The sequence below is a fragment of the Salvia miltiorrhiza genome, chromosome 2 (assembly GCF_028751815.1).
Source record: "Salvia miltiorrhiza cultivar Shanhuang (shh) chromosome 2, IMPLAD_Smil_shh, whole genome shotgun sequence".
Lineage (NCBI taxonomy): Eukaryota > Viridiplantae > Streptophyta > Magnoliopsida > Lamiales > Lamiaceae > Salvia > Salvia miltiorrhiza.
This window is the reverse complement of record NC_080388.1, coordinates 69,328,324-69,351,204: the sequence shown is the minus strand read 5'-3', so window position 1 is coordinate 69,351,204 and position 22,881 is coordinate 69,328,324. Positions and strand designations below refer to the sequence as shown.

General features: G+C 35.6%; 3 protein-coding genes and 1 long non-coding RNA gene across 5 annotated transcripts; 2 read left to right on the top strand and 2 right to left on the bottom strand.

The window, feature by feature from the left end:
• Window positions 1–82: 82 nt before the first annotated feature.
• LOC131008694 (protein WVD2-like 7) lies at window positions 83–3,151 on the bottom strand. Its single transcript, XM_057935703.1, has 9 exons — window positions 2,896–3,151; window positions 2,159–2,575; window positions 1,744–2,064; window positions 1,578–1,636; window positions 1,371–1,445; window positions 995–1,097; window positions 817–879; window positions 623–733; window positions 83–481 (listed from the first exon to the last, which is right to left on the bottom strand). Exons 1-9 carry the CDS (start codon window positions 2,965–2,967, stop codon window positions 266–268), a joined length of 1,437 nt encoding a protein of 478 aa, XP_057791686.1. The 5' UTR covers window positions 2,968–3,151; the 3' UTR covers window positions 83–265.
• A 5,641-nt stretch (window positions 3,152–8,792) lies between these two features.
• Window positions 8,793–10,446, top strand: LOC131008771 (uncharacterized). The gene is made up of 3 exons (XR_009096347.1): window positions 8,793–9,073; window positions 9,798–9,860; window positions 9,962–10,446. It is a non-coding gene; the product is annotated as an uncharacterized LOC131008771 (long non-coding RNA).
• A 4,330-nt stretch (window positions 10,447–14,776) lies between these two features.
• On the top strand, window positions 14,777–17,360 carry LOC131008684 (glycosyltransferase family 92 protein RCOM_0530710). 2 transcript variants are annotated; one of them, XM_057935671.1, is made up of 2 exons: window positions 14,777–15,240; window positions 15,592–17,360. In XM_057935671.1, the coding sequence occupies exons 1-2, from the start codon at window positions 15,123–15,125 to the stop codon at window positions 17,163–17,165; spliced, it is 1,692 nt and encodes a 563-aa protein (XP_057791654.1). In that variant the 5' UTR covers window positions 14,777–15,122; the 3' UTR covers window positions 17,166–17,360. The 2 variants fall into 2 exon arrangements, with proteins under 2 accessions (XP_057791654.1, XP_057791653.1); XM_057935670.1 differs by having other exon boundaries at window positions 14,851–15,240; window positions 15,589–17,360.
• Window positions 17,361–18,079: 719 nt separating this feature from the next.
• LOC131008696 (probable carboxylesterase 11) lies at window positions 18,080–21,235 on the bottom strand. Its single transcript, XM_057935705.1, has 2 exons — window positions 19,913–21,235; window positions 18,080–18,949 (listed from the first exon to the last, which is right to left on the bottom strand). Exons 1-2 carry the CDS (start codon window positions 20,764–20,766, stop codon window positions 18,409–18,411), a joined length of 1,395 nt encoding a protein of 464 aa, XP_057791688.1. The 5' UTR covers window positions 20,767–21,235; the 3' UTR covers window positions 18,080–18,408.
• Between the last annotated feature and the right edge of the window lie 1,646 nt (window positions 21,236–22,881).

Sequence of the window (22,881 nt, the reverse complement as noted above, 5' to 3'; positions counted from 1 at the left end):
GGTAGGTAGGATGATCAACGACTTTATTGATTTGCACTTGCCATACATTTGTTATGTACTATACATCTATGTAACGACTGAATTTGTCAATAGAATGTGTTGATTATATGTTCAACAATGCTACTTTGTCTGAATCAAGATGGAATGAGAGCATTCTACTATTTCCCAGTATTATGAACTGATCTTCTACAATATATATATATATAATAATCCTCCAACTAACTCAATAGAGATTAATCTATTATTAGATGAAGAATCATTGTGTTCAATGTTGGATATTTGGTGATCTGTTCTCACGTGTAATCCTTTGTGGCATTGAAGTAGTAAGAAACTTTCTCGGATTTGCAGCCTTCTTATTTGATGAAGCACCGTTCTTGGTGACAGATTTTGGAGGTGGAGGCGGAGATGGCATTGGGACAATGCCATACTTCTTCGAATTGCTTCTTCCTAGTACTGCTGTCTGAGGTAGCGTTGTTGGAGTCTGCATCATGAATTCAAGTTAAATCACAAAATCTGAATGGCTGTTTAGGTGAAGCAGAAAATTGTGTTTGAGATAAATAAACAAGAAGGAGCCTTCGTACTAGACAGGACAGCATTGTTGGAGTGAAGGGCATTCTTTTACCTTCTTCATTGGATTTACTGAAGTTTCTCTTTCCTTGTAAAAGTCAGGTAACGGCCGAGCTTTGAAGCAGAAGCTGTAACTCAGTTTTCTAATCTCATTTCCTGCTTTTTCCTGCAGAAAAAAGAAAACAAATTCATGTCTGTGAGCTCATATCCAATGAATCAACCAACAAAAGCAGGCTTCAATTGTGTGACCTTTAATGTCGTCTGCAGCTGCACCTTTTGCTCTTCGTTGGCATTGAATTTCTCCTCGAGTTTCTAAGCATTCGGGGAAACAACATAAGAGGGGGAGATGAGCTAAAGATGAGCCATACATCAAGTTAAACAAACACAAAAAATAATATACTATGTATATGTATACACTGTTTCATACCTGTTTTCTTTTTGCAGCTCTTTCTTCGGTTCTCAGCATAAACGGAGTAGACGAAGCTGGTGACTGTAATTTGTTCCTACAGGCAGTCACTGACTTCGTGTAACTGAAATACGAAACACAGTTATGAAACTCCAAGACCATCTCTATCGCTCTATAAAACAGCAGACACTACATAAAACTAAAGGAGTTCAATCACTTGGTTAAGCTAATAGTTCAATATAAGGCCTATCATATTGGTTTTGTATGTACTTCACTAGAAAAGAGTTCAAATATTGTCACTCCTAAACATATATATACATAGATAGTCCATTTACACACATCACCCTATATTTTCAAAATCCCACATAATCAATTCGAATCAAAGCTTAAAACTTACACAGTAGACAAAATTTGCCATTTAGGAGCAGCAATTTTGCTTCCATTGTCACATGGATCAATTGGTGTTTTCATCCTGCATATTTCATAAGTATTGTTAAAAATAATCTCATAAGTCTTAGCCAAGTAAATCATGTTCATGACCCCTTTGACTACTTAAGATGAATCAAAGATCTCCACATGACTAAAATCGGGTAAGCTGAGGCACCTTCGGTTGTCTGATCGAGGTGTTGATGCAGAATACTTGGCCACACCTTTTGCAGCTGCCTTGAATTGACAAAAACACAATTCCAATCAACAATCTGTCAAAAATTAGTGGGAAAAAACAACACAAACAAATCTAGCAATATGAGCCAAAAGTGATATAAATCAACCATGATTGGAGTCCTGCAATCTTTAGGTGTTGTTGAGAAATTTGCAGCAGCTTTCTTGGCTACAGAAACCAGCTCCTTATCAGGATCTTTAATCGGAACTAAGTTGATCAATCCGTGCAAAGACTTGTGAGACGGCCTCCTCTTATCCATGGATTCCACACTAGATTTCTTAGCACTTTGGCTCACATTGTTGATATGAGGTGTAAGTGGTGTGGATGGAACTCTCCACGTCTTACGCCTAATTGATGACTTGAGCGAAGATAAACCGTGCTTTTTATTGCTCGTTGCAGACGAGGTATCCTCACTACCAACACAACTCCCCTGCATCCATCAACAACTCAAACAAAATAACAATCAATCTCACATTCTTGCACAAAGATGATGATCAAAATAAAGCCAAAAAGCTATCTATGACCTTCAATAAAGGCCTCTCTATTTGTGGAGTTCCATTCCCCTCTGAACATGAAGCTCCATCAACACTTTCAACTGTAAATTTCTTGTCATTGCCACTGATTATTACATTAGCTGAACTATTTTTACTATCATCATCACCATTTTCACCAGCTAGTCTCTCAACTTGTGCTCTTGCATCATTTTCTTGCTCAAGCAACGCAGCAGCTTCAGCTTCAGCAGCAGCTTTTTGGGCAGCAAGTTTCTTGTAATGAGCCTCAAAGAAAGCCTTCTTCTCCGCCACGGAGCCCGGCTGCGCGTACCTCGCCGCCTCCTCCACATATTTCTTGTGTGAAAATGTGGACCATTTCTCCCATGATAAGGGCTCACTCACAAACCTTCCAAAAGAAACTGATTCACCGAGAAAACGCATGGGATTCCCCTGCAAAAACATCAAAAACCACTAACTTCAGAATTCAACCATGATTTTGTTTTCAAGAAAAAAGTTAAGACATTGACTCATCTACTACATGCTAAGCTGCAAGAAATCATGTAGCACTTTCTTGCTCCTTTAAAAGTCAAATTTGATGTATGAAATCACGCTTAGCTCCACTCACACACACACAAACAAGACTATCATATTGTACAACAAGCCACAACCATGATGCTAGAAGTAATGATGATGGTTCATAAACAAGGAGAAGAACATTGGTAATTAAGAGCAAGAAAGAAACAAAAGAAATAGTGATTTGTTTGTTTAACCTGCTTTGATTGGTTGGAAATGGGGGCAGAAGTGTAAGAGAAGCCATGCATGAGACAAGCTGAATCTCCCATTATTGTTGCAGTGAGATTTTTCAGAATGGAGATGAGATTATTATGTACATAACATGAAGGAAAAAATGTAATCTTTGTTGTGGTGTGAAAGTTGGGTTTTTATTTATTTCTGGAAAGTAATGAATAGTGATTGTCTTTTAGCACGTAAATTTGAAATTTAAATGAAAGCAGACGTTTGAGAGGGAGAGAGAGAGAGGGGAGTAGAGTGGAACTGTGGAAGTATCATAGTGTGGCCACTAAATTTAATTGTTTTTTTATTTCTTTATTCTGTTGTTTTGGTTGGATTCTGCATTCTTGAGCTTCTTTTGACCTTTTGGGTGGGGCCCAGTTCATTGAAAAGTAGTGCGTGTAACGTTCAAAACTTTTTAACTTTTTTCTTTTAGATTCTTTTGTTTGAATTGAATAAATTTTGGTAATAAATTTGATTTTATTTGAAGATTTCTGGTGCTAATTAGTTTAAATAATATGGTTGGGAAAATGAAGTGATACAAAGGGAATCAAGCTCCATAGTATTTCTAGTATTATTTGATTGTTATTTTTCTTATTTCTTTTTCTTTCCTCATTTTTGAGTTTTCGGATTACTTCATTTTAAAATTCTTCATAAACTTGGAATTTTGATTACCCATATCCTTCTTTCCCCGCAATCACTCCACCGTCGTTCTATCCGTCTCATAAAAATATGTATAAATTTTTCATTTTCATTTGTCCCATAAAAATATGTATAATTTATTTATAGTAATAATTATTCCACTAAACATCACAATAAATATGATATCATTTTTCCACTCACACTACACTTGACATGATTTCTTAAAATCTATGTCGTCTCATACTATGCATATTTTTTTAAAAAAGATAAAATCAATTAATATTAAAAGAAGGAGGATTACAAAGGATACTCAAGCCCGTACATAGTGAAAAGAAGACAAATACCCTACAACGGAGACAACAAAAGCATCTACGCCATAAGACAATTATAAGGATCCAAAGATCAGTCATGGGTCGAGTAGCCAAACTTGTTTGAATAAAAAGCCTTCAATCATCTCCACTTATTAAAAATAATACCATCCACCACTCTATGGGCATCAGGATTTTTATGGGACGGAGGAGTATTATTATTATTATTAGACCTTAATTTGGGGTTTAAACTTGCCTACCAATTACAGATTTTAGGATATCTATATTTTTATTCTGTGAATAGGCGAAAGTACCCACTTTTATAACTTGTCTTACAAAAGTACCCACCCAAGCCAAAGTCCAAAAAGTCAAAGCCGACATGCTTGGTTTTTTGGAAAAGCAGACCTGACATGCTTCGGTTTTTGTAAAATGTCTAACTCACGTCAATTTCACAAGTTAAAAATGTGATGAAGAGACAATAATTGCCCAACTCACGTCACTTTCACAATCTAATGTATACTGTATGTTTGAAAATTTATAAAAAAATTAGCTTACGTTTGCGTTATAAAAACATTAGTAAGAGGACTAAAAATTTCACTATTATGTATATTATGCAACAAAAAAATATTCAGAAACCAATGAAACAATTAGCCGCCGGAAATTAATAGCCGTGAACAGTAGCCGGCGGTCCAAAATATACACGGCTACTGGTCAGCGGCTATGAACTTCCGGCGGCTAATTACTCCATTTGTTTCATAATATTTTTTTGTTGCATAATATACAGTAGCCGGCGGTCCAAAATATACACGGTTTGGAATGCTCTCCTCTCTCTTAAAAATGAGTAGCCGATGCTCTTTCTCCTCTGTCTCTCTCTTTCTCGGCTGCCTCTCTCTCTCACTCTCTCTCTCAAAAAATAAACTTTACCCGTGCGGCTAGGTTAAAACTTCTACTCAATTCTTATACATGTAAATGGGTTTCTTGGTCAAACAAGCCTTTAAATTGCCGTGTATATCCCCCCAATAAAGCTTCCAAGATTCTCGCCTATCTGTATAGCCGTATGAATTGTCCAATCACCCTTTAAGCTTATAATTTTTTAAAAAAATAGGTTTTCGTGTATAAATAGAATAAATAGTAGTAAATTAAGGGTAAAAAATACGAATATTATATAAAATGATATGAAAAATTATTTTAAAAACATTTAATAGCTTACCCGCCAGTACTGAGTAGCCGTACGCTGTAGCCGTGAGTAGTTTCTTACCCACGGCTACGTCAGCCGGCTACATATTTCTGGCGGGTACCCACTTTTTAAGGTGTATTATGTTTCACTGATTCATAATATATGATTTTGTAATTTTTTTATGCACCATTTGCTATTATTTTATGTGTTACAATATTAATTCATATACAATCAAATAAACTAAATAAATTTAGACTTATTGAGTTTATTTTGTCAATCTCCTTCTCGTGAATTTACTGCAAAGAGATTCCCACCCTATAAAGCTGCATTGTAGCCGTATGAATTGTCCAATCACCCTTTAAGCTTATAATTTAAAAAAAATAGATTTTCGTGTATAAATAGAAGAAATAGTAGTAAATTAAGGGTAAAAAATACGAATATTATATAAAATGATATGAAATATTATTTTTAAAATATTTAATAGCTTACCCGCCAGTACTGAGTAGCCGTACGCTGTAGCCGTGAGAAGTTTCTTACCCACGGCTACGGCAGCCGGCTACATATTTCTGGCGGGTACCCACTTGGTAAGGTGTATTATGTTTCACTGATTCATAATAGATGATTTTGTAATTTTTTTATGCACCATTTGCTATTATTTTATGTGTTACAATATTAATTAATATACAATCAAATAAACTAAATAAATTTAGACTTATTGAGTTTATATTGTCAATCTCCTTCTCGTGAATTTACTGCAAATAGATTCCCACCCTAGAAAGCTATTATACCCGTGAATTGTCCAATCCCCCTTTAAGTTTATAATAATAATAAAAATTAGGTCTGTTTAAAAATTTAAAATAAAGAGTATTATGAAACTAGAATGTTTTATAAAGCTAATGAAGTATTTACCCGCCTGTTAATCCTAGCCGGTTAAAGTAGCCGCCGGGATCCATTTCCGGCCGGCTACTGCTAACGGCTACGATTAACCGGCGGGTAATTGTTGTATTAGCTTAAAAAAAAATACTTGTTTCATAATACGCTTCATTTAATTTTTTTTCAACTTTCTTATAGATGTTTAATAACATGAAAACCTGTCTTTATTTTTTCGAACTTAAGGCATTTAGGGTTACGAATAATGACGTAAGTTAGCAAATAATGCCATTTCCTCAGATTTAGAGTCATATTTAACTACATCTCTTACACATTGTGTAAGAAAAGTGTAAGAACTTTTACGGAAAACGATGCAAACTTATCACCATCAATTGCAAAGTGGGTAGTTTTATAAGATATCTTATATGGGTGGGTAATTTTGTAAGATAACTAACCAAAGTGGGTACTTTAAATTCCAACCCTTTTTTATTTTACCTGCCAAACACCATGATGCAATGCTAATCTCTCATCATTTATAATACATATTCTACAAATTTAAATATATAAATATTTAAGATTAGGAAAATTTACAGCTTATATCTTAAATTTAGTTTTGGATAACAATCATATTTTGGGCCGGACCAATTACCGAAATCATGGACCAAACATCATCTTTTGGGCTTCAAAGTTATGGCGGGATGTCTTACATAGCCCACATAAGCATTAAAAGGGCCCATATGTGATGATGCCTGATGAAAGACATAGCCTCACAAAAAAAAAAAAAAAAAAAATATTTATTCCAGTCGGCTCTTCACTCATGCACTAGTAGATGAGACTTGGATTAGCCGTATTACTTTATTTAATTCCAGAAATAGTATAGTGTATTTGTAGGGGAGTTCGTGACTTCGATTTCTATTGGTGTCTTTTAAAACTATAATTTGATTTACCATTTCTCTATAATTTGATGTCTGGGACCACAGCCACTATCTTAGGCTATATGATTACAAATTCATTAATTTAGTAAATAAGGTCATAAATAGGAAACGAAATGTGTATTTAATGGTAACGTAGTTATTTTTGACGTCACAAGATGTTGGATTCAAGTTCATCGTTGTTGCATAGTTTTTGAATTTATTTATTTATTCATATAAAGAATTGAAATTATTCCTTGAGGTTTAACGGAAAATGAATGGAAAGAAAAAAATCACAATTCTATTATGCGAAACGTCATTATGTTGTTTCTTAATTTAAAACATATTCGCAAATGGCAAGAATTGCAACAAAGGTAACTAAGTGAAACACAATAATTGGGTCTGGTAGGTATAATTGAAATATGATTAAAGAATGATGGAAGAAAAAATAATTTATTTAGAGAGTGAGGACAAAGACAGAAGAGGCTTGAATTTTTATCATGGAACATTTGGATATTCCAAAAGTTGAATTATCCAAGTAGCTGTCATACATAATTTGATACGCTACACTAATCTTTCGATCCTTTTTACGATTGATTGTGATAATTTTTTTAAATGAAAACTCTAGCTTGTAGGTTTATATTATCGAGTATTCGTGTTATTAGAAAAAATGTTTTCTTCTTTTCTTTTTCTTTTTTCTCCTTCTTCTTCTTCTAAATAAAATAGAATTCGACAGGCTAGAACATCCCGCGGTTTATCACAAGGCATGTATCATGATTCATTGGAATTAATTTCTATAAATAATAGTATGCAATATTTATATATATTCTTTGAATTTCAATTTAGAGAAAACAATTTCATCCCTAAAAATAATACATATGCCCGGTTTTAATTAGGGGTTTTTGTTATAACTGTTGTCAATTAGTGACTTCATTGTTTAAATTCTCAAACGTGTGTTGTTTATTTTATTTTATTTTAATAATTATCATATTATATTTAATGATCATGTCACGAAGAAATAAGATAATATGGAGTAATATTTTTGTTAATATGTATTGCTAATTATATGGCTCTTCGACTTTTAGTTTCAGCTTAAACTAACAAACTGAGTATCAATTCATCAAACACTAATTCTGGTGATACAACAAATCCACAATCTTTATATCCAATAGTGCGTTCTGAATAAATTCTGAATTTGTATAATTTTTTAATAAAAAATGTCAAATTGCTTTAAAGTTGCCCTATTGGGGTAAAACAAAAGTACACAGAGGTCCTTCTATTTCAATATTTATTATTTGAACCGAAACTATGGTGTATTTTATTATGTCGTATTCATATCATGTATGATAAAATGTATTAAAATATTTATAAAATATAATATATTATTTGGTATGATATATTAAGATTATATAAAGTTAATAATACGTAGTAAACAAAATCCCTTAAATTAATATAATATTTTCAAACTTTTAATTTATAAAGGATTGTGTGTTTTATATTGCTTCTTAACAAATAAAATATTTTCAAACTTTTAATTTATAAAATATTACTGATATTATAAATATATTATACACCATAATCACTCATATAATTCTAATCACCAGTACCAGACGAGCCCTTATTGTAAACATCTTGTTCCGATAGCTTCATTTATTTTCAATAAAAGTACGACACTTCATTTTCACTACAATGATCTTGATCTTAACATCAATACATGTACATAAATTCAAAACTTATTTCGGATCACCTCATCAATTAATCAATCAAGTCATTATATTTTTTTTATTTAATCAAAACATTATGTATTCTGTATTCAAATTCCAAATTTATATAAATATTTGATTAAACTATCAGACCACAAAATACAAGACTTCTAGTTCAGGGCCTAAACATATATTTTCCTGGGTAATTTTAAACACAACCCCCAATTTTCTCATTATAACCCCCTTATTTTAAAAAATAATAAAAATAATTATGATTGTACTATTTTACCCTTATAGCCCCTATTTAAAATTTATCATAAATTATAAGTTAAAAGAATATTTACGTACTTAAAATTTATTTAACCCCAACTCAAATATTTCTTAATTTATTTATATAGCCCCAACTCAAACTTTAAGAACGTCATCATATAAACGATGAAGCAAGAATTCATGAAAAACAGGAAAGCATTATTTCTTGAACATCATCAGATAAACGACGAAGCAAGAATTCATGAAAAAAGGAAAAAACTTTTCTTGAACATCATCAGGTAGTGAACTCCTGCTTCGAATACAGCAGCTTCAATCTCTTCCTTCATATGTCGAACAACACTTGGTCCTTTGACTTCATCAATCTGAGTGTTCTCACTGATATCATCGCTCTTCCCGTGTGTTTCTTCATCATGACCCTCGACTCATTCTCATTTTTAGCCACCTCGATCACATTTGATGTTTTTGCGTCGTTGTGCGGCTGAGAAATTGGGTTGTCGTCGCCGATCCGTTTCGTTCTGCCATAGATATTTCTGATTGATTTTTATTATTCAAAATTTAAGAACATCATCAAACATAGAGAAGAGCATAAATATATTTTTTTATGAGTGCAACCAAACAAACTTCATTTCACGAGCAAGAATAGAATTTTTTTTTTCTTCCTCCATTAGCACAGACAAATTATCTTTCTCTGCTTTCTCTCAGTCTAGTAGATCTGAAACTTTTTTCTAAGTGCTCCTATTTTCTCATCATATCGTGAAGATTAAATTTTTTACATTTTTGGAACTCTGAAAATTCCCAATATGATTCATCCCGATTATACACTACTGTCATCGCTATATCTATCTCTAGCTCTGCCGCCCAGCTAGTGTTTCTTTGGGAATATCTGGAAAAGAGTATGGGAGAATAATAACTTTACTAAATGCTTTAATGGCCTCGCTACAACATAATATGCTATAACATATATTTTTAGAGTTTTTAACACTTGGTTTTATTGATGTGTAGTAATCTTTCCTACAACAATTTCACTTTGCAAGGCCCTGAGGAACCAGCTTGTCGACTAGACATGTAAGAAAAGCCATTGAGTTTTCCCTATTATATAATTTCCAATCAGGGATGTTGATAGTAACATATCATTTTTTCTATGTTTCTTTGAAGCAGGATTGCAGGAATCGAAATATAAACTTGTTTCCCAGCTTGAGGCTTCACAATTAGAACTGAAGGAGGCTGTTAATGTCAAGATCGAGATTGAAGAACTGAAAATTCAGGAAACAAAGACGATAGCCTTGCAGGAAGATCTAGAAAAATTGAGCAATGAAAAGCAAGCACCGGAAGATGTTGTCTCTAGTCTAACTAATAATTCTGTTCAGATGAAGGAGTTATGCAACGACCTCGAGGCCAAGTTGCAGCAGTCCGATGAGTTTCTTGCTTCATCGTTTATGTGATTATGTTCTTAAATTTTGAGTTGGGGCTATATAAATAAATTAAGAAACATTTGAGTTGGGGCTATATAAATTTTGAAATTACACGTAAATATTCTTTCAACTTAATCCTTACAACTTATAATTTATTACAAATTTTAAATGGAGGTTATAGGGGTAAAATGGTACAATCATAAGTATTTTTTATTATCTTTTAAATAAGGGGTTATAGTGAGAAAATTAGAGGCTATGTTTAAAATTACCCTATTTTCAATCCTTTCTTTTTCATTCAATCCTTTCTTTTTCATTCAATCCTTTGTATATTATGCAAACTAATCTTTGTGCAAAGCGATAAAGCCCATGGAAACAAGTAGAATGGTAGAGGCGAGATCCCAAACACGTGGACGTGGTGCTGGAAATTGACTAGTCCAAATTCCACCACCTTCCTTTGGCCGCGCGTCGCGCCGCCGCCCTATGTGGACCCCACCGTTCAACTCCGACCGCTCAATCTTTCTTTAGACAACGCCTATTCCGTTTACTGTGAACCAAACAATTCATTAATTACGTCATTATTATCATTAATCTACCACAAACTAAAAGCCTTTCATTTTCATTCAACGTGACACCTAGATTTTTACCAAAATTCCAAAATATCTGCTAATTATCAACATTATACACAGTTTTTTTATGAACCAGTCGTCTCTAAAACTCCAAAAAGCTGAGAGAAGCGTCCTCTCAAAATTTTATGAATTTACATGATTTATATTTGAATTATAACTAGTCATATTCCATTACTTATCCATTGAATGATCGGTGCTAATTATAGAATGCTTTAATAATTTCTCTTTTTTGAAATAGTCAATAATGAATTTTCATTTGTTCCATGTGCTAACTTCAACTCTTAATTTATTTATTGAGGAAGAAGTATCTTGCCAATTAAGTCGTGTTTCATTGTCGCTCTAATAACTTAATTTATTATCATTATTATTTTTATTCTTTTAGAAATATTATCATTATTATTTTTCAATATTTAGTTTAGGGGTGAGCGGCGGGTCAGTCCCGGATCAACCCGTCGAATTTAATGGACCGAAATTTTTTAAAACTTGGACTGATCCGAACCGAATTTTCTGTGAGGACTGGTCCAGGATCGGACCGAACCCGAACATCAGGTCTGGTTATGTCTGAGTCCGACCCGCCGAAATATATAGAGGCATTTGCAAAAATGCCCTTTTCTTATAAACACTTGTAAAAATGCCCTTTTTCACTTATGAAAAAGGGCATTTTTACAAGTGTTTATAAGAAAAGGGCATTTTTGCCTATTAACACAAATATATATATATATATATATATATATATATATATAGGGAGAGGTTCAGGAAAGAACTATAAATAAAAGAAGACCGGAGAACCATTTTCAGCCATTCGATCATCAAGATCTACGGTGGATGCATCATCTTGTTGGATGAATGCAGATCCTGGATTCGAATCCTGAAGGAAGCATTTTTTATATTTTTTTGAGTGCATTAATTTTAACAGCGGATGCATTAATTTTTACAGTGAATGCATTAGATTTGATGGTTCTCCCGTTCTCACAAATAATGTAGTTCTCTCTAGAACCACACCCTATATATATATATATATATATATATATATATATATATATATATATATATATATGGTTTTACACTTAATTTTCATATTTAAAACTAAAGAAATTCCATATGAACACATATAGTAGTCTCAATTATTCTCAATCCACAATCACAACAAAAAATATAAATTAAAATCAATCCATTACATAATATATAAATATATAAATTAAATAATTATTTTAATTTAAAATTCAGATTCCAGTATTCTAGACAATACACTATTAGATTAGAAATTTAGAATTTAGGTGAAAATTAATATATTTGTTAATATTATTATAAATATATAAATTAAATAATTATTTTATAAAATGTATGGATCGATCTGAGTTTGACGGGTTCGAGCGGGTTCACACTCGGGCCGACCCGAAAACTTTTTGGTCCTAAAAAATAGATTCGGACCGGACCAATAGGCATATTGAGTCGGTTCGATCCGAATCGAATCCGACGTCGATCCGATTTGAGTTTGCTCACCTCTCGTTTAATTTACATCAACTTCATATCATATGGTACTAAAAATGTACTCAATCCTGTTACGTGACTAGAAATATTAAATAAATTCTAAGAGCATCCGCATTGGGACCTCCTTGATAGCCTCCTTGATAGCCTACTTGATAGTGTTTGTGTTATTGAGTAGGTAGTGCTGCATTGGGGTTCCTTGATAGCCTACTTGATAATATTAGTTTTGATTTTATGTTTTTCATTTAAATTTTATTGCATAATTTAAATTGCATATTTAAATATTGGATTAAACATAAAATTTAAAATTACTTAAAACATAAAAAAAATACATAAAAATTTAAAAACTCGAAGAGCTGCAGTCAAAATTCGAATTTTCGAATTTTCGAATTTTCGAATTTTTCCTTTTTTTTTTTTTTTAAATTGGGCGCGTGCATTGCACGCGCCATCTCCTCTGCCCATTCGAGGATACTCGATAACTCGAGGAGTCCTCGAGGAGCTCCACGCCGCATCGCCCTCCTCGACGCCCTCCCTCTCCTCGAGGAGCTCCTCGAGTACCCGCGATGCGGGTGCTCTAATTAATTTTGTACTCATTCATAAATTATATCCTATCTATTTCTTAATTATGAACCGAAGAAATCGAATGTTTCACCGTCACTATTCCACTTTTCTTACATTGCATTCTACTCATTTATACATGTTTCGAAATAAATATATGAAATACTCTAAATAGGGGCAAATTAGAAAAGTATAAATATATGAAATACTCTATATAGGGGAAATTAGAAAAGTATAATTCAGTATTTCAAATGTCGACGGAGAAGTCAAATTTATAATAATGGGTATTTCAATCCCATAGCAAATAGTACCTCCCAACGTGGACCCATTAGTCGAAAAAATTAAATATTTCAATAACTAATTAATAGTACCACATTAATCCGAAATTAATCCTTGATGTTATTCACTAACAAAGCATCGCCGTAGGCCCCACTGTGCCATGTCGGTTGAGCTGGTATTTCATAATCTTATCTTAATAGCAGAAAAACCTACATGTTTTCGGCACTTTCCTTTTACTGACTAATTCTAAAAAAAAACAATTTATCCAAAAATTTGCAAATTGAGTGAAATTTTATCCTATTTAGTTGATTGATAAAAGAGACCCAAAGTTTTGAGTTAATTATTCTAGTCAATTCTATTAGCATATGAATATATACCTCTAATTTTGCCAGTCAGGTGCAGTTTTTTTGTTTGTTTGTTTGATGGGAAAATCAGATATAATTTTGATTAACTTGTTTGGTTGGTTAAAATGAGCTAAGGAGACCGACGACCAGGAAGACGTATAATTCTAGTGCTAACAGTTTCAATTTTACATTAAATAAGGCTCATTAATTAATTTGATTTCGATCATATAGAGATGTTGTATATATTGATTAAGAAAATACTTTTTTTCTAAGAGAAACAAATATTTAAAAAAAAAACGCATGGTGATAAACTCGAATTTGAGAGTTTTCGTGTGAAGCGTTGCGATACTTTTTTTTATGATACCTATAGCTCATTTAAATATCAATATCTAGTTTATTATTTTTTGTTCAAAAACTATGTTCACTCGATCTCCTCTTTTTTTTTTTTGAGGGAAGATCTCCTTATAATATATACATGTATAATTATTATTTAGGTTAGTTAGGTGTTTGTATATACAAATATGATAATAAATTTGAAATACTTCACTAGAATTGCGTCGAAATGTCTCAGGCTAATATTGTTCAAAGCATTGGATTATTTACCTATACTAGTATACTATTTACAAATTTTAAAATGAGCGAGCGAAATTATATTTTTGAATTTAAAAATAATTTTTGATGAATAAATTACAATTTTATACATTAAAAAATGAAAAAAAAATGCAAAATACAATCTAAATATAATAATTAGAAAACATATTCAGACGACTACTTGGGTCGTGCTCGGAGCTTGACTCCATCTCTGGTTGGAGAACAATCAATTGTTGAAAATTATTTAATTTTTAGTTTTAGTTATCGTACTCTTGTGGTGTCTTTTCTGGTATTTTTCTTTTCACGACTTTTTTCTTGTATGAGGACTTTACTCACAATATTTTAATTAAATCATCATGTTGTTGAACTCTAGTATTTTACATCCCCTTGGTTAATTTGAGTTCTATTATTTACGATATGTCTTAGTATTTTACCTTTTACGCTATTATTCTCACACAAAAACTTCTATATGAAAGTTCGTATAAACTGTTTAAGTATTAGGGGTTATTCATATAAAAAAAAAGTATTAGGGGTTATTTAGATTTTTAATTAAAATTAATTTATAATCATAGATTTATTAGTTAACATTATAATTTATTAATTATAATTTTAATTTGATTAGAACGGATACACCTTCTTTATCAATTAGAAAAAAAAAAAAAAAAGTGGGCATAAATCGCAAACCTAAAAAATGTAGGGGCAAAGGTTGTATTTTGGAGGAATAAAAGAAAGAAATTGTTAAAAGTCGTCTCGCATCCTTCATTCCATTCCAGCACTATGAAAGAAGAAAATACTCCATGAGAAAAAGGAGACAGTAACAGGGCATCCCGAGAGAGGGTTCAAGACTTCAAGTAGATGTTGCCATGTTGGAATTCAGACACACACCATACGACTAACGCCACTCTCTCACTAATTCGATTATAGACTCCTAATCCTAAACCAACTCTAATTTCCCACTATTATTTATATACTATTCTTCCATATTTTGATGCTTGACTCCCACAAGCAAAGAATTTCCACAGCTCCGCCATGAAGGATCGCAGGAAACGCAGCGTTTTCTCATGGCAAGTACTCTTCTTCTTCCTCACCATCGTCCTCCTCTTCCTCGCCGCTTTCGCCTCCTCCGTCGCTCGCCTCTGGCTTGCAGGTTTTTTTTCCGCCTTCTCTCTCTTTAAATTAGTTTTTAGTCAAGTTTTTTTTTCTTCTTTTTTTTTTTCTGTTCTTGTTTCCTGAAAAAGTAAAACCTTATGTTTGCTGCTGATTATTTATGATGTTTTTTCTTCTGTATTTGAAATTGTTATTGACGTATTATAAATTTGTACGTGGTATGATTGTGATTGGTGTGCATATAGATATTTGATTGCGAGTTGTGTAATCTAACAGTCGTATATTTCGATTCTTATGTTTAAACTTGGTCTAAATTGGTAAAACGCTTACACCTTTACTAAAAACGAGTTAATCTCGATTTTTTTTTAATCTTCTGTGGAATTTGAAGCAGGAAGTTTTCAGCCTAGACTTATACCAAAACGGAATATTCCGGCGATGGAGGTGATATCCGCGGAGAAATCCCAACCTCCGGCGGTAGTATCAGTTCGAGAAACGGTTATTTTCCCCGACGAGGCTGTGGTTTTCCTAAAATACCCTTCGTCAGCTTTCTTATTTACCAGAGACGACATCAACTGCATATATCTTCCTCCCAACTCATCCCAGCCGCGGCTCCAGCTCCCCCCGTCGGCGGTGGACTCCGACGGAGAGAGCCACCACATCGTGCGGTGTCCGGCCCCGCCACGTGGCTCGATCCTGTCCCTTTTGATTAAGCACAACGGTAATAACCTCGCGCCCGGGCCAATGCACCGATGGGATTCTCTAGCGTATGAGGCCATGATCGACAACAGCGACAACACAACCCTAGTTTTCGTCAAAGGGCTCAATCTACGGTCGGGAAGACCCGCCACCGATCCAAACAAGTTCAAGTGCGTCTACGGCTTGGATTCGGCAAAGCCGAGGTTCGTGTTGTCGGCCGATGCCGTTTCCGCTGCTCAAGAGGTCGTGCGTTGCCGCACCCCCTCGAGCATATTGAACGGTTCGCATAGATTCAGTCCCAACTCCGATAATTCTATTAAGGTCTCCGTTAGAGTCGTCGGGAGGCACGAAGTGGACTCCGTTGCGCGCTTGAAGAGCGCGGAATGGAGTCCTAAGCCAGCTGGCGCTGGCGGCCGCGGCAAGCAGCACAAGATGTGCGTTTGCACAATGCTGAGGAATCAAGCGAGATTCCTGCCGGAATGGATCATGTACCACGGCCGCGTGGGCGTGGAGCGATGGTTCGTGTACGACAACAACAGCGACGACGATGTGGAGGGTGCGGTGGGGTCGCTGGCCGGCGCAGGCCACAACGTCACGCGCCACCTATGGCCGTGGATCAAGACTCAGGAGGCCGGGTTCGCGCACTGCGCAATGCGGGCGAGGGGCTTGTGCGAGTGGGTGGGGTTCATCGACGTGGATGAGTTCCTCCACTTGCCCTCCGGCTTGTCCCTGTACGACGATGTGGTGAGGCCGTTGGGGGCGGGGGAAGACGTTGGGGAGGTGCGTGTGGCGTGCCACAGCTTTGGGGCGTCGGGGCTGAGGGAGGCCCCGGCGAGAGGGGTGATGGCCGGGTACACGTGCAGGCTGGCTGCACCGGAGAGGCACAAGAGCATCGTTAGGCCGGAGGCATTGGACTCTTCGTTGATCAATCTGGTCCATCACTTCCATCTGAAGGCCGGATTCCGGCATGTTAATGTGAAACGGAGCGTGTTGGTGATCAACCACTACAAGTACCAAGTGTGGGAGGTGTTCAAGGAGAAGTTCTACCGGAGAGTGGCGACCTATGTGTCGGATTGGCAGCAGGAGAGGAACGTTGGCTCTAAGGACCGGGCACCGGGTTTGGGGACCAAGGCTGTCGAGCCATCGGATTGGCCTACGAGGTTCTGTGAGGTTAAGGATACCGGCTTGAGAGATCGGATTATGGACACTTTCACCGATCCTCAAACCGGCAAGTTGCCGTGGGAAGATCAGCAGAGGAGCCAAACTTGAGTTTCAAGAATGCTGCATACTGTTCTTTTTCTTTTTCTTTTTCTTTTTTCTTTTTTTGGGAAGTTATATATATTTTGATATTGGTAGTTGTAGTTATACACGTTGATACTTTGATTCATTATTTGTACATAAGATTATTAGGAAGGTGCATTTGCATCTTGGAGAAATGAAAAACTCAATATGATTCTTGAAGAAGTCTGCATGAATTAATTTGTTGGATGATCTTTTCTGGTTGATCTCAAATCATTCAAAATTCGTTTCTGTTTTAGACTAATAGAAATTATTTTCCATGTTAGCTTGTGCCGACCACTTACATAATTTTTTTGATAGTATTTTATTTCATTACCTAATATGACACCGCAAGAAACATATGTACTACTATAATACTGGCAACTAAGTCAACAATGATGCAGATTCATGACATCTGGAGGGTTATACTTTATATATCTTGTGCCATGAAATATCGTACTACTAGTTTATTAAATCAATAATTGAATCAGATTTCACCAGATCACAGTTGAAATCCCAATTTTGGATAAATAGATTACACAGGCTGGTTACACCCTGCTCAGCTATTGGCTACACCATATAAATCTTAGCAATTGCTAAACTTTTCTACTCAGAGAAATCTTGTAGCCAAGTTTAAGTTAGCATAAACCAGCCCCTTATAAAATATATATGTGTTGTAATTGTCTGTCATGAGCACGCGCTTCCACCAATGGCAGAGTTTGGTGTCTATTCTCCTTGCTGCCTTGAAGGCGTTGGTTTCTCTAGTCATCAATCATCATCATCTACGGAGACACATTCTGTCTCTAATGAATAATATGCATCAAGTAGTTATTAAGCACGAAAGCTTTGCCGTTCCATATTTCGGTAGAAGAATAAGGCAACAACAAAAACAACCTCTGCAGTCGTGAATAAACGTCATATTCATTGCATTCACGGATGCTACACAACTCATCACTTTTCACTAATTCTATACCTATTGTACATAGAAAAATAAGACAACATCCAAAATTCATCGATAAGTTGCAGCTTCAACTCAGCTAGATTCTGATCTCAGACTTTTTTTAATAAAAGAACGAGGAAAAAGGACCTTCAGTGGAATGAAATCACCAACCAACTAGCTTGGACCTATCATCTTGGAGAGCCATATACAAATACAGATCGTGCAAACTCCAACAACAGCTGATCACCTCTTCCATGGTCGTGGAAGATTGGTGCTACAGCCATTGCAAGGGTGTCAATAAGAGAACTCGTGACCTCGCAACGAGATAAACTTCTTGACCCAGATGGCAATGTCCTCGGCGCAGGCCTGAGCTTGAGGAGTCTTGAGGAGCATATCAAGCGTAGCGAATTCATGAACTGCATCCTTGTACTCGAGGACAGGAGCATCGACATTCACCTTGCGGAGCTCCTCTGAGTAAGCGATGGCTCGATCTCTCATCCAGTCATGTTCCGCCACCACGGTTAGGGTTGGAGGCATCCGCTTCAGAGGAGGTCCCCCTCGACCAGAGACTAGCGGGTTGGCAGCAGGGTGGTCCAGGCTGAACTCCTCCTCTGGTAAGAAGAGTTTCCATGCGAGTATGCACATTGCCTTGTCGTAGAAGTAGGAGTTTGACAGTTTTATCTCTGAGGGCGTTGGTACACTTCCGATGAAAAAGGGATACATCAAAACCTGGGCTACCACCTTTACCGGGTCCAAAAGCTTACCGGCCTCTATAGCTTTCCTCGCCACATAATCAGCAATATTTGCTCCACAACTCACGCCGAGAAGTACACATCTGTATCCATTTTAAGTAAAAATAAATTATTTCAACAAAGTCCTTTCTGTTGCTAAAAATGTATGAAAACAAGTGCAGATAGCAACACTAACTCATAAGCAGACAGCGTTTACAAGTCAGCAATGGAAAAAACAAGGAAAGAAGTATTGACAATGTTGCTTCTGTATGCAAGAAAATGCAATGGAAACGTCAAACACTACAGAATGAAGAACAGGGAATATATGACTTCAATGATAATTATCACTTCCCATCTTTGCTAAATTACTGGCTGAAAACCGTATCCTTTCCAAGTAAAAGTTCTTCAATCAGGAGCATGCTTTGGTTTAATTTGATAAACTTAGATATGAATCTGATAGAACAAATTTGACAAGCACCAGCATTTCACAAATCAGTGTACATCACCAAAAGGCAAAAAGTTCACCATAACCAGACTTATAGGCATTTCTAAAGGTTCTTTGAGCACAATTAAGCATATTGCCTAACTCATCCACAAAGCCTAACAAAACAAACTTCGCAAACTCATAACAATCAATGAACACGAGCTATGAAACAATCAGACAATCCAAAATCCAACGCAATGCTACATATGTATTCTATTTCATGCTCAGGCTTGGAAAGATTAACCAATCAGAGTTGAAAGGGGGAACCTATTATCTCATTCAAATTCAAAAGGCAACTATTTCCTATATGTAATTTGGTTACTTAAAGAATATAATCTCTCAACTTTTCCAATTTCTGGTTTGCAGGTTTCTAGTTACATCATAGTGCAGATCCCTCGCTTTGATGGAAGCTGAAGAATATGTACTCAACCAAAGCAGCTAACTATAGCAATCAGTGTGCAACCAATGAACTCACAGATCCATTCTAACATATCTCCATATCAGAAAAAGTTCACATAAATGTTGCCAAACCAAGATTAAGAAAACGTAGGAAGTAACAAAGATCGTCAAAGTCAGAACCAACCTGGATGGATCTCCATGAGCAGCCAACCAGGGCTCCACCATGGAAGCTCCAAAGGCATCGGCAACATGCCAATTACCCTCCGACCTCCTCAAATCCACCCCTGCTCCCTTCGAACTGCCCAACGACTTGGTACACTCCGCCAAATTCGCCTGCTTTGCAAGCCAGTGTAGCACTTTCAATCCATCCTCAAATGCCGATGGGTACTTATTCTCCGGAGCCAGTCTATAACCCACCGCCAACACAATCACATCGCATAATCTCGCAATCCGCCTACAGAAGAAATCATTCGCCACCGAATCATTGCTCCCACTAACAAACCCCCCACCATGAAACTGCAGCATCACCGGCAATCGCCGACTGCCTCTCCCAACTGGATTATACCCTCTGTAGGTTCCATTTTCGGATTTCAAATTCGCATCATCAACACTACATCCGTAACTACTTCTTCTAAGACTGCTATCAACATTCTTCACAATCACAACATTAGTACCGGAAACGGCACTATTATCCGACGATCCGTGACTATATCGACGAATAAGAGACCGATTTTGATCTAATAAGGCAACACCAGATTTCGATTTCGCGTCGGGGAAATTAAGGCAGGTTTCAGGAAGAAAAACACGAACAGATACCGAAGTCACGGGATCGATATGCACATCCTTCGTCGCGACGCCATCAGTGAACAGGGGATTGGCAGCCGCCGCCGTTTCCTCCGCCGGGCGTGACGTCACCCCAAAGGTACCGCCGGAGCCGCCGACAGCATCGTTTTCCGGAGCCTGCAATCGGCTCTGCAAACGATGCTTCAGCATGAATTTGAAGAATACGCTATACAGTTTCACACCAATACTTGGCATTTCCCGAGAAATTAGCGAACTATTAAATGGAAAAAAACTTTATACGCACAGATTTTTTGAAATTTCGTGATTTCTTCCTGTCCACAGCTCATCCAGACAGAAATCCAACTAATTGAACGTCGTCCGTGATTCAGAGCTGCTGGATTTCACATTAGGATCGGATTTAGGGTTTTCGCAATAAATCTCCCAACTATTTTTTTGAATCGCTTAGAGAGAGAGTGTGTTGGGGAAATGCAGAGTAATGATGTAATTATCAAAAAAAAAAAAAAAGGATGAGATAGATTGAGATGCAGGTTTGCGCTGTTTTTCCTTTTTTTTTTCTTTTTTCTTTTTTTAAATTCGTAGCATTAAAATAATGTCTCGTGCCAGGTAGACCGTATATTGGACCAGGTAGTATTACCTTTTTCTGCTTTTGACGGTTGTACTCAAGGAGGTGGTTTACGAAAAGTCAGGACGTACAAGTGAAGTATGCGTGAGAGGCGGTGGAGTTCCTGAACTCTAGAAGTAGGGGATAGAAATGGATTAGGTGGGAGGGTCCATCTAGAAAATTAGGAAATTTCAAAGTCCCGATTATGATTTAGGGCCTATTATTTTAATAATTATTTAGGGGCTCTTATGCAAAATAATAAGGTAAAAGGGGACCCAGATTGAACTATGTTTGCAGTCTTTACTATTTCTTGCATTTTCTTAGTTGGAAACTTTGATTTTTCTTTTTTTGTTTAAATATCATAGCAAAATAGTATGGTAAGATGGGCCCATTGTAAACAGTGTTAAAATAACAAGACAATTAATGCTAAATCTTGTCTGGGAGGAAAGCAAAATTCTTGTTTTGATTTCCCAATTAGACTTAATACTCTTGATTTGTTGTGTTGTCTAATAGTACAACTTAGTGAAGTCTAAGACGAATCAACATGTTTATGTGTTAAATTAGTTGATCGAAACATCCAAGAACTTACGATCCAATCAATTAACCCAACACTTTCAAACTTGGGCAAATTGAGATGTCTCAAGTCTCTCGACACAAAATATAAATAGTTGAGCAAGTTTGGTATTTTGCATACAAAAGTAGCTCAGCACAAAATCACAAATACACAACACTATTGCTTGTATTAAATAAAGATGGCATCAATTTTTCCTTGCGCATTGAGTATATTATAAACTCGCAAGTTTGAATCCTCATCAGCCCCCATTGGTTATTCTCCTTGTTCCTCTACTTTCACAATCATTTCTACTACAATCGTGTGCGCACATACACACAGTTAGGGATAAACTAATAGTGAAGCGAGTATTTTTAAAATCAAAAGTCTCAAGTTCGAACTCTTTCAATACCTTATCCGTCAAGCATGTCTCACCTAGTCGGGTTTTAAAAGTACTACTAATTGAGTTCAAAATTTTAAACCCGCTTGTTTTATAGATCGTTATGTATTGCATTTTGAACTTTTAAAATCAAAACTCTAAATTTGAAACCCCATTGGATTCCAATGGAACAGAAAACATACTCTATCTATTCAAGAGATATTTCATTGATTTAGATTGGAAATTTATTCCAACCTAAAATTCATGTGAAATTTTCTATCCCTAGTAATGGTGTATTAGTAGAATGAGTATGAGTATTCTTAAGGGTTATTAGCCTGTAAATATACAAACTTTTAATATTTTCTTAAATTTAACATGACTTTTATTTTCTGCCCATAAATACATGTACTTAGTATTTTTTCTGATTTTTGACACCGATAAGAAAAAACTCTAATTTACTATTAACGTGAAGGTCATAATACCATGTCATTCACTCTCCAATCAAAATAATGAATAAAATTACTCTATTCAAGTGCATATTTCGTAATCCACGTCATATATTTCAACCTCCGCGTCAACAATAAATAGAATTTTTATGTCTGTGTCAAAAAGAAAAAAATATTAAGTTCATGTATTTGTAGGCAGAAAATAAAAGTCATATTAAATTTCAAAAAATGCAAAAAGTTTGTGTATTTACAGGCTAATAACCCTATTCTTAAAACAAAAAGTCTCAAGATTGAATCTCATCAACAAATTACTCTCTCTCTCTCTCTCACACACACACACACACACAAGACGCATGGTTTTTCACAGAAGCGA

Excerpts from the sequence above, each read along its gene's own strand:
- LOC131008694 (XM_057935703.1), bottom strand. The coding sequence starts at position 2,967 with ATGGGAGATTCAGCTTGTCTCATGCATGGCTTCTCTTACACTTCTGCC. Across the intron at positions 1,446-1,577 it reads CCTCGATCAGACAACCGAAG|GATGAAAACACCAATTGATC; the intron begins GTGCCTCAGCTT and ends TGAAATATGCAG. Across the intron at positions 1,098-1,370 it reads TGGCAAATTTTGTCTACTGT|TTACACGAAGTCAGTGACTG; the intron begins GTAAGTTTTAAG and ends TTCGTATTTCAG.
- LOC131008684 (XM_057935670.1), top strand. The coding sequence starts at position 15,123 with ATGAAGGATCGCAGGAAACGCAGCGTTTTCTCATGGCAAGTACTCTTC. Across the intron at positions 15,241-15,588 it reads CGCTCGCCTCTGGCTTGCAG|CAGGAAGTTTTCAGCCTAGA; the intron begins GTTTTTTTTCCG and ends TGGAATTTGAAG.
- LOC131008696 (XM_057935705.1), bottom strand. The coding sequence starts at position 20,766 with ATGCCAAGTATTGGTGTGAAACTGTATAGCGTATTCTTCAAATTCATG. Across the intron at positions 18,950-19,912 it reads GCTCATGGAGATCCATCCAG|ATGTGTACTTCTCGGCGTGA; the intron begins GTTGGTTCTGAC and ends AAATGGATACAG.